At 35.6% G+C, this 17,111-nt stretch overlaps 1 protein-coding gene across 4 annotated transcripts in view; it reads right to left on the bottom strand.

Annotated features, from left to right (window-relative positions):
• Nucleotides 1-364: 364 nt before the first annotated feature.
• Nucleotides 365-17,111, bottom strand: part of POT1 (protection of telomeres 1) — a 73,550-nt gene continuing 56,803 nt past the window's right edge. For 2 of the 4 annotated variants that reach the window (XM_040549667.1, XM_040549640.1), the window contains 6 exons: nt 12,909-13,114; nt 9,915-10,050; nt 8,111-8,205; nt 6,493-6,584; nt 3,035-3,140; nt 365-2,036 (listed from right to left, as the gene is read on the bottom strand). In XM_040549667.1, coding sequence (XP_040405601.1) covers nt 1,924-2,036; nt 3,035-3,140; nt 6,493-6,584; nt 8,111-8,205; nt 9,915-10,050; nt 12,909-13,114 — 748 coding nt within the window. In that variant the 3' untranslated portion in view covers nt 365-1,923. The remainder of the gene's footprint in view (nt 2,037-3,034; nt 3,141-6,492; nt 6,585-8,110; nt 8,206-9,914; nt 10,051-12,908; nt 13,115-17,111) is intronic. The other 2 variants (XM_040549648.1, XM_040549659.1) reach the window with 1 other exon arrangement.

Genomic DNA, 17,111 nt, shown 5'->3' with positions numbered 1-17,111 from the left:
TCATTCAGCCATTCACAGGTCTCAGTGTTGATGAGAACAGGTAAATTAAAGGTCAGTGTCCCATCTCAATGACTTCCATCGCTCCATATAAAGGCTACCAATGAAGCAGACATTTTCAACTCTGTGCATGAATTCTTTTTTCTATACAGTGATCTCTAGTATTGTAAAACACATTAATGTTTCACTACTAATTAAAATTATTTCTATGAATTATATTTGGAAAGAGAATTAAATGTACATGTTTCAATCAACAAACTATACAAACACTCAATGCATTTTGTTGGAGGAAGGCTATTCATGACTAAGTTTTCACTGTCTTATGAACTAGGAACTAGAATTCAAATACAAAAAACACAGTATTTGGAAAAATCTTTAATAAACGTTTTAATACAATATTCAACAGCAGAAAAGCGTCAGTTTTCTGACAGGCATCTCAGACACAGGATGTGATGAAAAGACTTATTTACAATAAAATGTACATTATCAATATCTGTTATCAGTTGTTAACAAAAATTTAAAAATCAAAATATATTCAAAAGTTTTCATGCACTATATACAAGAAAAGCAAAAAAGATTGCCTTCAATTTAAATCCTAACTTCTGAAATCACTGGGATCCTGCCGGTGTCTAAAGTTTTATAATATCCTTTATAATTATTTTTTCTTCTTATGTGTCTGTTCACAGATTCGGGCAATGTTTGATAAGTCAGTACTGCTCTTTGGTAAACTGCTAGCCCCATTCCAAAGTTGAGTTTTTCCCTAGCTTTTGAAGTAAATATGCAATAACCACCCTTTAATATTCGTTCTCCCCATACACTGATCAATAAAGAACACATTCTCAAGATTTATGGCATGTAAACTCACTATAAATTTTTAGAGTATCAGAAAATATGTAGACTAAATTTTAAATTGACAAATTGTATAATCTAGTAAGCATCCCATAAAAATTAAAAAAGAAAGTGTCATCTACTATCAAAATAATAATCTACTTACAAGTATTGCATCTTGCTTCTGAACTCCCTTAAAAAACAGCTGTTGTAAATATTAAGTGATTTTTCTCTGATGGGAAGCATTTGATTTGACAGGGATTTCTACATTAATTACCACTGAGGAAACATGTCCCGAATTTGTCCTATGTACTTCTGAATGCAAAGTAAAACCATCAAGTAATTTTCCTACTCGAGCAGTATTTTCAAGCCATGACATCACTATATTGGTTTGGTTTCTCTAAATTTAGTCATACAATCTCATTATGAAAGATAGAAAAGTCAGATACGGGCACTGTAATCTGACAGAAAACTTACCCCGGTATGTGAGAGCCTTTGAAAACACAGCTAGGTAATAAACATGATAACAACGCTGGTCCCCAATAGGGCCACCTTAAAAAATCATTACAATCTAGTGAATACCAATATTCAGTTTACAATTTTCCTTCAGCTTACTTTCATGACTTGACTTTAACTTTAGTGATAATCATTACATGATCATATTTGTTACACCACCAAAACGCTTGTAGAAAATAGTTTGAAAGTTTACTGAACAGCTCCTATTCCGTATCTCTACTGACAATGCTTATTTTAATATAGAAATGAACTATGCAGCATCATTCTGACTGCATTTTCTAAGTAAAATTCACCAGTTTAAAGTAACCTCATCACTGCCTTTTTGAAAGATAGCAGGATACTAGATTGCTTCCAATTGCTTACCACGTCCAACTGCACTCAGATCACAAGGCTGTGTGCCAGGAATATAGTAAATACATCAAAACAAAACTCCCATTCACCTTAACTCAATACAGAAACTAAAACTTAATGCACACAGGCTGAATTCCTAAGAAAGGAACATAGGTTTTATTATACAGTCTCCAATCCAAAAAAAAAAAAAAAAAAATTCTTACTGAATTACTTTCTACTAGTAACACATTACTATACAACATCTTCAGCAACCGTAGTGTCAAAAATTTGGTAATAAACTTGCTGTTTCTTCCCATCTGTGATGTTATAGGACTTGATGAAGCATTCCAGCCACGGCAAGTCATCTACAAATCAAAACCAAATTATGACTTAATATTCATTTCTAACTTTTATAGAAGTAGAACTTAACTAGGATCTAAACATGTAAAATATTTAAAGAGAATAAAAATCAATTACTAATTTGAAATTAAAATTCATAACTAGTATTCCAGTTTGTGTGTTAAAATTTACTGCACCATCTGAAATGGTATTCAGTGACAATCAGCCGCCCAGACCACTCCCACCCCCACACCACTTGGTTGCAGTTGTACAACAGTGTAGCATAAAGACCTCCTAATAATAAAAACTCATCTCAATGATACTAAGACTAATGAAATTGGTCTCTAAAGGGAATCCTTTACACCCTTTACAGTAGGACAGTCTTTTAAAAGTAAAGACTCTGGTATGGTTGTCATCGATATCCATGTACTTTGTGGAGTATGCTCCTGAGGTTGAAGCTGTGGCTACCTTGGATGTGTGTGGTTTGGGCATAGATAATTTCTGCCACAGCAGAAATACTGTATGAAAATCTCTTTGACTGAATCTGGATTGAAGCTTTTTTGCTTAATTTCCATGGATGTTTCCTGTAGCAAGGGATGCTCTAAATCAGTATGTGCATTCAGAAGAAGAATCTCACCCACAGCATGAGCAATACACCGAATTTCCTTTCAGTTTACCCTAATGTGCTGTGACATTCAGTGCAGTTCCGGCAAACTTCTGTATGAATACAATCAACATGTTAGTGCATACCTAAACACGACTGTATTCACACACCACTGCATGCCACATGAAAATTTACTGAACCATTACTTTTCTTGCTGCTCAAAAGGGTCTTCTATTATTCTTCTACTATTGAAGAAATACATAAAAGCAAATTAATTGGAACTCCCCTTACAGACTCCCTGAATTTCTTGGTTCAGAGTTTTACCCATGCATAAGTTCAATTCTAAGACTTTGCATATGTAATAGCAGACAGAAAGACCCTTTCCCTTCTCCCCCCCCTTTAAAATAACATCAACCTAACCTAATTTTCTTCCTGGAGGACAAAGTGTATTCATGGTCATCTGCATCTTTTGCTGAAGAAAATTATTACTTAAGATTTCAGAGGCAGGAATTTGGAAGAACTTCTCCTGAAAGAGAACAGAAATTATAAAGTGTTGGAAGAAGGGTAAGAAACCATTAGCCAGAATCATGACTGCTTGTCCTTTTAAAGAACTTAAATTATCCAGAGAGTTAAAAGAAGAAAAACATGATTTTTAACAGGAAGACAACAAACTGTCAGAAAAAATAGTAGCCTGTGTTTCAGTATTCCTTAGTATTCAGGGACTACAGCCACGCAGAAAACACTATATATATTACTAACACACCTGCATATATGTGTGTACATGCAATTGGCAAGTATATCTCATAAATCTCCATTATCAGACAATGTTAAGGTGAGAGAGGACAGTCAGCCCTTTGAAAACAATGGGGCATTGCAATTTGGCTTCATACTTTCATACCTGAAAGGGAGTTCAAGTGGAATTCTCTTCCACTTTTTGAAAGTTTAAAAACAATGGAGAAGGGCTCATGATGCAGGATGCGTTTCTGCATGGAAGAATAAAATACAAATGGAGCAAGGAAATGTTAAATAAACCTCTTTGTATTTTTATTTTTTTTTAAACTATATACAGTAACATCACTGACAAAGCTCCCATTTATTTTTTCCAAGCTTGTTACCTAATCTTGTACCTCTCAGGGCTATTCACCTTATAACTTCCAAAATGAGTTCAAATTTTTGATGGGAATTTCTCCTTTAAAAAAAAATAAACAGAGAATAATCTACTTTTTGTGTAATTTTTGTATAAGACATTTAACAGAACTGATTGGTAGTTAGCAGATAATCCTGTAGCAAAACTGACACACACACACAACTACTTTTTCCTCTCACTCCAAGTTCTTCTGACTATTCACCTTTTCAATGTTTTCCTTCAATGATTACATGAAGAAGAAAGAAAAGAACTGAGAGCATTCCTATAAAAGTGTGACTGGAAGCTGGTGTAAAGTTGTACTTTAAAGTAGCTCGGTTCCATTTCAGGTGATGCTAAAGGACCAGAGTTCAGGCTTGGAATGTATTGGTTGCCTTTGAAGTTACCACCAGCAGGAATGGCAGCTGGCACTTCAGAAAGAACCGCTGGTTCTTTTTCCTGCGGCTGAGCTATAGTACTGAGCAATATCTGATAAGAATCCAGGCTACTCTGAAGTAAAGATTTCTGGAATTCTGAATCAAGAGTTGGTTTAAAATCTTTTTCCCCACCTCCCTTTTGCAGTTTAGTTTCTGTATATGAAAAGACAATGGACAGCAGAAGAAGAAGATGACTAGTTCAAATGAGGATTGCAGTCTTTGACATCCTTTGCTGCTAATACACTGTGGTATTTAAGAAAACATTTTTTTTCCCATTATTATTTTTACTTAGAGTCTTAAAATTAAACAAGGAAAATCATTCTCTTCAAAGTCACATTCAACATTGTTTAGTAAAACAATATATAAATTTAGTTCAATAGATATCTAATAGCATTTAATAGTACTATGTATTAAACTGCAGGGGAAAAAAATCCCACTGTTTCTGTCACACTTTGAAGAAAATTGTAAGTCCTAAGTGGCACTACACTAACTCATTTCCACTTGGGCAGATGCGTTAACTCCAGTTGCGTATTCTGAGATCCTAATATTCCCAGCTATGAATTACTGGAATAAGAAAACACACAGATGCACTTATATAAAGACAAAGTTAGAATGTAATGCCAAGTTCTTCTCACTTCTTTACCAAATTCTTCTCACTTTTTTGATTGCTTTACCTTTTCAAAATGGTCAATCGACCATCTCAAAATCTATGCCAATACCTAAAATGTGTGTGCATGTGTATGTTTAAAAAAGTATAGACTGACATATATTTTTGTTGCACAGAACAATATATTTAAAGGAGCAAACTCACTAAGGCAGATTGCTAGACTAGTATCATCTTCTGCCCTAGACTGGAGATATAAGAAGCAATGACAATCTCTTTTCAGTCAGAAATCCTTCACCTTCAGTTCTACAGACAATTCTTACTCAAACCATCTTTGTGCATCAAACTGGTAATCTAATAATAAAGCTTATGAATTAGGGTAAAAGGAGAGCAACAACAAAAAATCGTGAAGAGTAGTTACTGGTAGTTTACTGTCAAAATGGGAGACCATCTGACATTGATTATGCAGTGGACTGTCCTAAGTCTGGTGCTTTTGAGGATTTTTCATGTGACATGCTTTATGGAATAACAAATAGGTCTACTATGTTTACAGGAAAAACAACACTGAGGGAACTGCAAGTATACAGGAGGGAAGAATATATTTTTTTCACAAACTGGAAGGGCATTAAGACAGAAACAAACAAAACAACAACAAAAACTTTTCACTACATACTTATATAACATACTGGATTTAAGCAAGTCGAATCAACTGCACAAAGAATGTAAAATAATTTCTTAAAGCTGAGGTTCTGCTCAGAAATGAAGGGAGTATACCAAGCACGAATGAGGAAGCAAGAAATTCAGTGATCACCATTATAGTTACAGACAGATGCATTATCTGACAATGACTCATGCTAGGGTACTGGGCTAGCACTTCAGGGAAAATGTGGGCCAGCTGAAAAGAACCCAGAACAACACTGAGAATGATCAGAGTTTACAAAGAACTCTGATATGGAAAAAAAAAGATAAAAACTCTTACACGTTTGTGTTTTATATGTGCATAACACCATTATATGTGTTTTTTCAGTCTTCAGAAGGAAAACTCATTCAGTGTGTAGTGACAAGAAAAGTATGTGTTCTTCAGTGTCTCAGTGGCCTTTAGTTGCTTCAGAGAAGACTGAAAGATTAATTAGGTTAGCAAAGCAGTGGAATAAACTGCTTCAGGAATCAAAGACTTAGCTGTATGGCTATAGCTACAGCCTAGGATCTGGGGAAGGAAGGCCTCTTCTACTTCATATGGAAAAAAAAACACAAACCAGGAATTACTAAATGGATAACTAATATTAGATTCTACTAGGAGTTAAAGAAGTCATGAGATTTTGAACTAACTGAGAAGCTACCTGTGTAAATCCTGAAACTCATTCACACAGCATTCAGGCTCCATAATTTAACACCGCCAATAAAAGTGAAATTACGCCATGTATAAAAGTCTATGGAAAGATAAAATTATCTCCTAGCTCCAGCTTTGTTATTCTATACTTTGATATTTTATTGAAAAATTACTAAAAATTGCATTCTGTGCATCTTCATTGATGCACAGTACCAATAACATTATAACACTTGTAATGGTCACCATAAAACAATGCAGGTAACTTAGAACAAATACTTCTATATATACGCATTTGCTATATATATACGCATTTGCTATTCTAGTAACAAATAAACTCCAAATGCACATGATCCATATAGTCTGCCTTTACCGAGGTTTACTTACATAATCAAAAAGGTATGCATTTAGTGCTCCTGTTCCATCAACCAGTGTAAACTTCATAATAAACACATACTGGAGTAGTTCAATACCTAAAACTGAAGAAAAAAATGGACCTGTTTTATGTAGTGAATATGCAAGACAAACCATAACAACTGGAACTGACACTATCCCTCCTTTAATAGTAACTTACTTTGAATACTGTAATTAAAAGCATAAGTCAATAGGCCAAAAAATAAAGGCTCTCTGTTCATACTTTGAGAGCACATTGCAATTTGCCTGGAAACTTTAACAAGTGAGGCTCTACAAATACAGAGATGTTTTAGAATACTCTTACCCCAATAAAAGAAAATATTTGCTTAGATCAGGGATCCTATCTTTTGGTAGGGTCCTCCTACTCTTATTCTCTTATTCATGGAAGATTAAGAGAGTTGCTCTTAATTCAGTGGTAAAACAGTATTCCACCTGAAAACATATCTTCTGAAGAAAATGCTTTTTTTTTTATATGACATAGTAAAAGTTACCAGGTAAACCCTTACTCAGAAGAATTTTACTGGCAGTTCTGAAAATAATCCATTTTAAGTAAGTGACTATATTCATTATCTCGCTAGTAACAGCAACCATTATCCTGCAAGCACCTTAAACTTACAAAGTTACTGCAACTCAGCATCAATCTTTTCTGGGCACATTTACTTAAATTGGCTAGCCATTTTATGTTTTATCTGATATACTTGCTGGTTATCATTTAATCTGAAAATACAGATGATGAAAGAATAATATACATAAAATAACGTAAATGCTGCAAAGCATTTAATTAACAATGCTTTCATTTTGAGGATTGCATGTCAGTCATAGCTGCTGCAATACAGTTTGCTATGTTTTTATATTTATTTAACCGAATGACAGTTTAAGATAAACACTGTATTGCTTGAATACTTTTTTCTTTTATGAAGTATTTATCAAGCTTAGATACTGTTAGACATTCCAACTTAATATATAAGAACATGAATTAATATGCATGAAAACATGCTTTTATTTTTCCTTAATGTGTTATGAAGTTTTAAGCTCCATTTTCCCTTCAGCATTTTTATGTGTTGACTACATGAAGTAACAGAGGGAAAACACAAAGCAAGAACACACAGATTATTGTGTATTTCCTCTTATCTATTACTTCTTTCAGACTCTGCAATATGCTTAGCATGACATGGCTTGCAGATGAAAAGTTTAACTTCATTAATCATTAAATAAGATTTGCTTTAGTCAGGTCACAAAAACTGCACGTTACTAATTTCTAATACTGCAAGCATGTACACAGCTTAAAAAATGACATCTGTATTGATGCAACCAAAGATTAATTACATCTGCACTATGACAAGCTTTACTAGTGACAACTATGGTAAAATAAACTATTCAACATATAGGATATTTAATTCATACTAGAAAAAAAGGAAATATTTAATTTCAGTTTGTAAAAGGTGAATAAATTTTACAGCTTTGTACTCAAAGGTAGCCATAATTTATATGCCTTCTATACAAAACTGCAACCTGCAAACCAAGCTATTTTGTATACACACTTAAGAATCAGGACACAAAACACTTTTAGGACAGTAGCACATCAGCTGACCTTGTGCTATTTCGGTTGGTTCCCATGATGGTCGTGGTTCTGCTGCCAGGGAACTTAGATTCTTAATAGGCTTTGGAGTTGAACACTGCTTGCACCTAGCATTGAAAACGAGATGGTAAGACCAACCAAGCACAGAAAGGTTAATACTAGAGGCCTTCTGCACAGATCAGAAATCATTCAGATTTCCTTACTCAATGGGAGCACAAAAGTATTTCTATTGCTGCTTTCAACAACTATTTCACTGGACTCACAAGCTTTAGACTACATCAAAATCCTTAATGCCGCTTTTGAATCATCCCTGAGAAGAAATATCACCACTGAGTTATTCAGCAATACAAACAACATCTCATTTTGTAATAGCAAGAATTAATCTGAACTTACAGCATCCTCTAAAAACAGAACAGGGTTAGAAGAGAAATTTGGCTTTACCTATGTTCAAACATTAATTGAGCTATTAAAGCTATCTCTTGATTTAATGCTGACATATTTACATATCATTATGAATTTTACACAATGTGACATAGTAAGTAAATGCTGCAAGTGGATGAAAATATTGAAAAATTTCCAAAAGTTCTTCTCATTTTCCTCAAGAAGCAAAATACCAGAATAGCTATTTTTTCCAAATTAAGCTTCTGTGCTAGCATGTTACAGTTAGAAATCAAATTAAACATGCATTATCTATTTGAGCTACATGTCAAAAGTCAACAGGCCTAATTCCGTCCAAGGGATATGAAGCCAAACTCAATGAAGTTAATTTTATTTATTTCAAAAAGTTGTGAACAGCCACATTTGGAAAGGTCAAAACAATATATGGTAAATGACATCTGTATTCATTTTATCAGGCCCTTATGGGAGGGCATTAGGGTTCACATAAAATATGCAATATTTCTGCATAGATTTTTTTAATTTATTTTTTTACTGCCTACAGGCCTGAAGTAGTGCAACACATAGCTCTGCTTGAAGTTATTAGGACTGCCAAGAAGGAGGACTTAGTAGCTTGCATGAGGTAAACTGGTATTTCTGAGTTTTCTGACCTGTATGCTGCTGTGCAGTACTGGGAAAACATACTGCTGCTAGCACTCATTGAACAGGAATACAGTATTCCAAGTCACAGCACAGACAGCAGACCTAGATGAGTGTACCACATTCCACAGCTCTGGGAACTGTGGAATTCAGACACCTGTTGAAGTTGTTCCTACAGCTACTGTCATCCACAAATAGGCAAGGTATTTTGCAGTGTTGTGGATCTCAATATACAGCAAATGGTGAGAAAAGGTCGTCCAAAAATCAAGCTTTCCCAACACTAGGAATTAGAGAGAGAACAAGACTTGGATCGACAGCCTGAATTCATTTTCTGGGGTCTGTGTTATCTATGTGGAAAAAAAAAAACAGCTTACAATTTTAAAGCAACATACGTTTTGATCTTAGTCTACTGAGTAAGACCAGAAAATGGTATTTGACTGTCCAGAAAATAGGAGATTTGGACTCAAAATGAAGATTTAGGCATTCTGCAGCCTGAAGAGGCTTATATGCACATTTCTGCCTATGTAGTCAACGCTGTAAACACAGACCAAAGGCAAGACTGAAGCTGGGTTGCTGTGTAATTAAAGGTGTATGTTTTATAGTGCAAGTGAGCAAGATACCCAACTACAGTTCAGTCAAAAGGATGCTTTTATACATCCTTTGTATCAAAGATTCTTTGGACACATTATTACTTGAGCACTGTCGTGTTTATTACTGAAGGAAATGATCTCCATTTAATACTGCAACTCTTAACGTATTAATAAATACACATTTAACCTACCCATAATATTTTACTTTTCCTTGTAAAAGAAAAGGAGCTGAAAGATCTAATAATTCAAGATCATTCTTTGTGGATCTCACAGGAATAACACATTTAAATCTTCTTGTAAGCTTCCAGATTTCTTTTGATGTTCCACCTATTAAAAACAGAAAAATGTTTTCTTAAACTGTAATCAAGAATAAATTGAACAAGTTATGTTTCCTGGCTGCCTGGATGTTCGTTTCAGAACTTCCACTATAAACTAAAACCCATTATGGGAAAAAAAAAGGAAAAAAGGTCCATTATCTTCTCACTACCTCAACATCAAACTCAATAAAAAAAAAAAAAAAGATGGACATTTATTAGAGCAGATGTCTTAATATCTTCCTTAGAGTTATCATGGTAACCATGAAGCTCTATTTAGTTAAAATCACTTCCATATAATTTCTACTGTGATTTCACTAGTAATTGTCTTAAAAAAAAAAAAAAAAGAATAAAGAAAATGTGCAAATTCATCTTAGTAACTGGTTTTCCAGCTTCTAAGTGGCAAAAACCTATTAATTTTCAATCATCAGTTTATGAAAAAGTACCAATTTAAACACATCACATTTGACAGGAAGCCTGACCAGCACAGAACAGTGAACAAACCCTTCCCTCAACTGGCTAGCAATGCTGTGCCTGATGCACCCCAGGGTACAGTTGGCCCTTTTGGCTGCCAGGCCATGCTGCTAGCTTATATTCAACTTGTTGTCAACCAAAAACCCTAGATACCTATCCGTGGGATCTAGGAAAGGGATCTCTCCAGCATCTTGTGCCCCAGTCTGTGTGTGTACCCAAGACTCCTCCACCCCAGGTGCAGAATCTAACACTTGCTCTTTTTAAACTTTATGCGGTTGGTGACTGCCAAGCCCTCTAGTCTGTCAAGATCTCTCTGCAAGGCCTCTCTACACTTGAGGGAGTCAGCAGTTCCTCCTTATTTATTTGGAAATAGCAGTTCTACAAAAATATACTTTTTAATCAACTACCGAACAACACATAATAAAAGTGAGCAAACAAATATTTTCTACAACTGTTTATCACTAACTCTAATTAAGACCTTTCAAAGATTTTATGACAAGCTATTATGGCACCGGGACGTAAAATATTTAATGTATATATTTGTAACTTGTATTGCAGATGTAACTAGAGAAGAAATCAATAAAGGTGCATATCAATAAAGGTGCACTGGTGATACAAAAATGCACAATAACGTGAAACATCCTCAATGAGCAACCGATAAAAAAAGTTTAAGGAAAAAAGACAGATATATCTGAAAATAGCTTCTCCAAAGGTCCTCCAAGTCCAGTGATGTAGTTAAAGCCTCTCATATGCAGCCTAACTCTCATCAAAGGAATAAATATACTGAAAAAGGAATAAATATACTGAATTCAGGGTAGTTTTAACTATGGCATTGCTAAAAGGCCTCCAGACTTTCAACTTTGCTCTAATATGAAGTTGCATCAAGTGAATGTATTCTGGCTCCTATGAGACTAGCATAAAACATACAGAATTACCAGGGGTTATGTGAAATCACTGTGATTCATATCATTAAAAATAATGAGAATATGCAAGGAGCAATAATCTACGTGTTAACTAACATTTCACTCTTCAGTTCAACTGATCTGCAGCAATGGTCATAGATTTCCCTCACTCCCTATGAAGGCTCACCTAAAAATTCTGTCCATTATCCAACTATTTCCTCAATCCCAGTGCAATAGGTGCCAAACACAAGACAAGAAGTTCTTGCTTCAGTATAATGAACATAGGGAAGAACAGAGTCTCATGTTAGACAAGAGAAATTTGCTTGTGTTTAACAAGCAAACAGAAACTTGACCGTGCCTGTCTATTAATTGTCATAATGCATTTCGCCTTGGAGTTTGGTCTGTATCTGGAAAAGTATTAGGAAGATTTCTAGGGAGACTTCAAAATCTTAACCTCCAAAAACTTATAAGATGAAAGTGAAACTAGCACATGGCTTGGAAAGGGTTCATGATCAACGTCCTGGGAAAAAAAGGAGCTAAAATACTGCCTATGCTCCAACATGAAGCACGTATTTCCACATGCACAGATACTTAGTTGCTGCCATTTTAATATCTGAAAAAGAACAAGTTGTTTTAGTTATTTTAAAAGAACACAGTAGAAATATTTTATTATTTCTTTTTTTTTTCCCTACAAAGATATGATTGGATTACACACACACACAAATCCAGTTTGGAACATCTCAGAGACATAAACCTGCTATCAGAATTAGTCAAACATAAAACATAGCAGGAAACAGAAGTGGTTTGCTATTGACCCTGATGCAAAGGACCACCTGACTCACATTTACTTATTCACACCAATACTTCAGGAAAATTAAGGACTTTGTTTTGTACTGAGAATTTATTATTCTTATTCTATCAAAAATATTCCTTATTTGGATTCTTGCTAAATTGCTTTGTTTAAACTTTAGTGGATATTTCTCTTCCCTGAAGAAAATCTGATTAAAAAAACAACATGCTGCAAGAAGCTCTATTTGTCTGAAACAACACTGACATCCAGAGGCTGACAAAGTTAAATGTAAGCTTCTATCATACGACTTCCAAACCTTTACAATATCAAGACTAAAAATTATTTTTAGAAGGCTCAGCCAGACTTCAAATGTGACCCGAAAAATCAGTAAGCACAGCTGGAAAACAACATAGCCAGATATTAATTTCAGGAGAACCACCAACAAACTTACTGGTATAGCTTAGAATAGGTAGAAGAAGCACCTGACCAATCTTATGAGCCTTCAAAGATTACATTTTCCTCTGTGGCTACAACATTAACAAAGTTCCAGATGAGTTTTCCTTTTTCTAGGAAATGCCTTTGATTATTACTACTTACACTGAATGTAAATTGAACATATCTTAACTTTGTTTTATTATTTATATATACACCCAGAGCAAACACTGGGCCTTAAGAAGTGATATATTTGTATTTTATTTATCTTACCTTCTATCATAAGCAAAGTATCTTCAGGATATAGAAGCATTTCATCGTGCTTTACAAAATGAATAGTTATTTTCCTTTGTTTCTGGTCTTGTGTTGTCCACATTACAGATTCATACCAGGACGTACTGTGTAATTCTGGGTTTGGGGGAGTAACTGCAGAGCCTTGCAAAATTAAGTCAAAGGCATCTCCATCTGGAACTTCTTGCCTAAAACCATTTCCAAAATTAATATGTAAATGCTAACAGCAATCTAGCAACAAGGAAGACAGAACTCTGAATAAATATTAAAAGTCATGAGACTTAAAGTATATACAGGAAAATATATATTTACATCAATTTAGGCATTAAGAGCTATACAGCAAATTATATTAAGAAAATTCATTTCCATTTTAACAAATATATGGAGTAATGTAAGCTTACCTATGAGCAAAGGCAGGCTAGTGGCTTTGTTCACACATGTAAATCCATGGAAAAATGAATAACAGATTTAAGGGATTTCAGTTGGGCCTTAAAAAAGCCACACACCGTTGCACACCGTTTTAGAGGAATTAAATGACCTTCCAACCTCATACAAATTCCAGTTTTATGTTCCTGCCTATTTTACTTTGTGTATTTTGGAGAAAGAAAAAAGAAGTGCAAAAGAAGAATTGCTTCACATATGCATTGTAAAAGCAAAATCTGCAACTCTGCGTCACAGAGGTTTTTTTCTGTTGTATTAGAGAGCACCATTCATACATTTCCAGTTGTCACCCACAGGGAAATAATGCAAGGAATTCAAATTTTAACAGCAAAAATTTTACCAGGAAAAGAGCCAACAGGTGGTACAGAAAGAAAAAAAAAACATTAGGATGTTTTCTCCTAAGCAAGACAGACCTGCCTGGGCAGAGCTTGGGCTATTTCATAAATATTGGAAGAAAGTAGATAGCAACCTTCAGAGTAGAGTTAAAGAGAATATACCAACAACTCCTGCAGCTTACTTTGATGATTTATCTTTCAAACCCAAGAGCAGCTTGCTTTAACCAGTGAATAGAACAATTCCTGCCTATAAAGCCCAAACTTTGATATTCTTCTGCTATAACTATAAAATTGATACACAAAAGTCTTGTTGAATCTGAACTTTCTTTTCATGAGCACACTGCTGCTGTTCATGTGAACTCTTTCCGTTTGTGTTCCTGGATAACTATTTTAAATGGAAAAGTTAAACTTCTGGCCTCTATAGCCTGTAGATTTCCTGCACAGGCAGGAATGGAACAAATTGGTTTCAGGAAAATGAAACCCGAGGGTTGTAATCTCTTTAGTGTGGGTATACAAATAAAACTATTTCCATTTATATCAATAACAGAAAAAGGGAACATTACTCCCATCTACAAAAAAGGGCAAAGAGGACACAGGGAACTAAGGGCTGTACAGCCTCATCTCTATCTCTAGGAAGAAGATGGAGCAGATAATCCCGGAAACCATTTCCAGGTACATGAAGGGCAAGAAAATCAATCAGCATGGATTCACCAACGGGAAATCATACTTGACCAAATTCATAAGTTTCTACGATGAAATGACCAGTCTGGTAGATGAGGGAAGAGCCGCAGATGTTGTCCACCTGAACTTTAGTAAGGCTTTTGACAATAAGTCCCATAATATCTTCATAGATGAGCTGCTGATGAGTAGGCTGAATGGGCAGACAGTGAGGAAACAGCTGGGCCCAGAGGATGGTGATCAGTGGCGCAAAGAGTGCAAAGTGTAACTGGAGGCCAGTAACTAGCCGAGTACCCCAGGGGTCAATATGGGATCCAGTCCTGTTTAACACCTTCATTAGTTATCTGAATGATGAGTGCAGCCCCAGCAAGTTTGCTGACGACTGGAGAGGGTGGCAGATACACCAGAGGGTCATGCTGTCATCCAAGAGAACCTCAACAGGTTGAAGAAATGGTCTGACAGGGAAGTTCACAGGGACTTTGGGGAAGTATAAAGTCTTGCATAGGGGGAGGAACAAGCCCACGCACCAGTATATGCTGGGGGATACCCAGCTCAAAAGCAGCTCTGCAGAACAGGATCCGGGGGTCCCAGTAGACACTAAGTTGAAAATGAGTCAGCAGTGCGCCCTCACCACAAACAGGGTTAATGGCAGCCTGGGCTGCATTAGGCAAAGTATTGCCAGCAGGTTGAGGGAAGTTATCCTTACCTTCTACTCTGCAGAGGTGAGGCCACAGCTGGAGTACTGTGTCCAGTTCTGGGCTCCCCAGTAAACAAGAAAGAGTTGGACATAACATAGTCCAACAAACGACCACAAAAATGATTAAGGAACTGGAGTATCTCTCTTATAAGGAAAGGCTGAGATTTATTTATTTATTTATTTTTGATCCTGGAGAAGAGAAGGCTCAAGGGGGATCTCATCAATGCATATAAATACCCGAGGGGCAGAGAGGACAAAGCCAGACTCTTTTCAGTGGTGTCCAGCAGCAGGACAAGAGGTAAAGGGCACAAACTGAAACACAACAGGTTCTGTCTGAGCATCAGGAAACACTTTGGTGGCTGAGCAATGGAACAGGTTGCCTAGAAAGGTTGCGGAGTCTCCCTCCTTGGAAATATTCACAAGCCACGTGGACATAGTCTAAGTGGTCATGCTTGAGCAGGGAGGCTGGACCATATGACCTCCAGAAGATCCTTCCAATCTCAATCATTCTGAGAATATTTTGCTATTTAGAGGGAATCTTTCAAAGTCTGAAAAAAACAAAAATACACCTCTCACTAGGGCTTTATGTATGAAGAATTATAAGCATCTTACTGCAGAAAGTTAAAGGTTCAAATTCACATTGAACTTTGTTCAGTCAAGCTCTTCAGTACATGCTAAAACAGGAAACAACTTCTTTGCCACAGCAGAATATGTAAGAATCACATTTCCATCTCTGGCCTTTTAATTCACTCAACTCAAGCTGCAGTATTGTATTTCACTGATTCCTTTCACCTGACATACAATGTTGAGAACAGAGAAGCTAAATTTCTGGAAAATCACTGCAAGTAGTCCCATCACTGCTGCAGGATGGTAGCAGTAGCAGTAGTAAGAATACTCTAACTGAAGCCTTGCAAATCTTTCTGGTTGAAAGTCTGCCCTAATTATGAGGCAAAAAGATGGCAGCAATACGTGAAACAGCAGGAGACTCAAACAGGAATGGAGAATCTAACAAGTCAAGAATTTATATAAAGTCAAGTAAAATTGTGGGATAAGGATAAAGCTCAAAAGGAACAAACAAAATCCTACCAATTCTACAGGCTTATACAGAGTTGGCAAATATATCTGAAAAAGTGGCAGAGAGAGTTGGTAATTATTTCCTTTTTATACTTGGTAATAAAGATCAAGTACTTCTATGTTTTGAAGATGATGAAGCACTACTTCTTCTTACATTAGCAACCAAGATAATATTATAACAACATCTGATGAGAAATACTGTTAAAGGAGCAAGCATACTACTTTGCACCCAAAAGCACCAGGAAAAGCTAGTATGGGCATTTTCTTGTCTCAGTGACTTTCATTTATAATAAATTTTGATTATATAAAAAAATCCAAAAGGATAGGAGAATGCTAACATGCCATCACTTAAAGAAGGAAACAGTTTACAGCAGTTTAACATAAAGCCGTTTGCTCAGGACTGATGCGAGGCTAACCCACGTAAAAAAAAAAAAGTGATACAGGATTCAGATAATCATGAATAGCACTAAAATGCATGTCACTTTATATTTTAATTGAAAATAGGCTGTGTCAAAGAAACTTTCCCCCATTTTAGAGAGATTACAGTAGAAATGGCTGTTTTTAGGTGAGATCATTTAATCAAACATTATTTGATACAACGAGAAACCACATTACAAGGGAAATAACAATCATAAAATTGGTGAGCAAATTGACTTGAGTCAGAAAAAAGACAAAAATAGTGAGATGAATGTTATTTCCCTGGTATTTTTGGATCAAGAAAAGATGGCTCCTCTGGAAGATTCACTTTATCCAAAGACATAATAATGCTGACCATAATTTAGAGACTATGATTCTATGACTATCACACCCTTTTGCACATCCTATTTTAAATTTGCAAGACAGAACCAAGTACTTAAATACAACGTCAGTGTAAGAAATGCTCACTGTCAAATTTGAAAGTAAAGAAAAATTGTTTTGAAAGTGCAAAAAGGATCCTGTAACTGTAACCCATCTGATGAT

The sequence above is a fragment of the Cygnus olor genome, chromosome 1 (genome assembly GCF_009769625.2).
Source record: "Cygnus olor isolate bCygOlo1 chromosome 1, bCygOlo1.pri.v2, whole genome shotgun sequence".
Classification (NCBI taxonomy): Eukaryota; Metazoa; Chordata; class Aves; order Anseriformes; family Anatidae; genus Cygnus; species Cygnus olor.
Note: the sequence above shows the minus strand (reverse complement) of the source record. Positions and strands in the feature narration are given on the sequence as shown.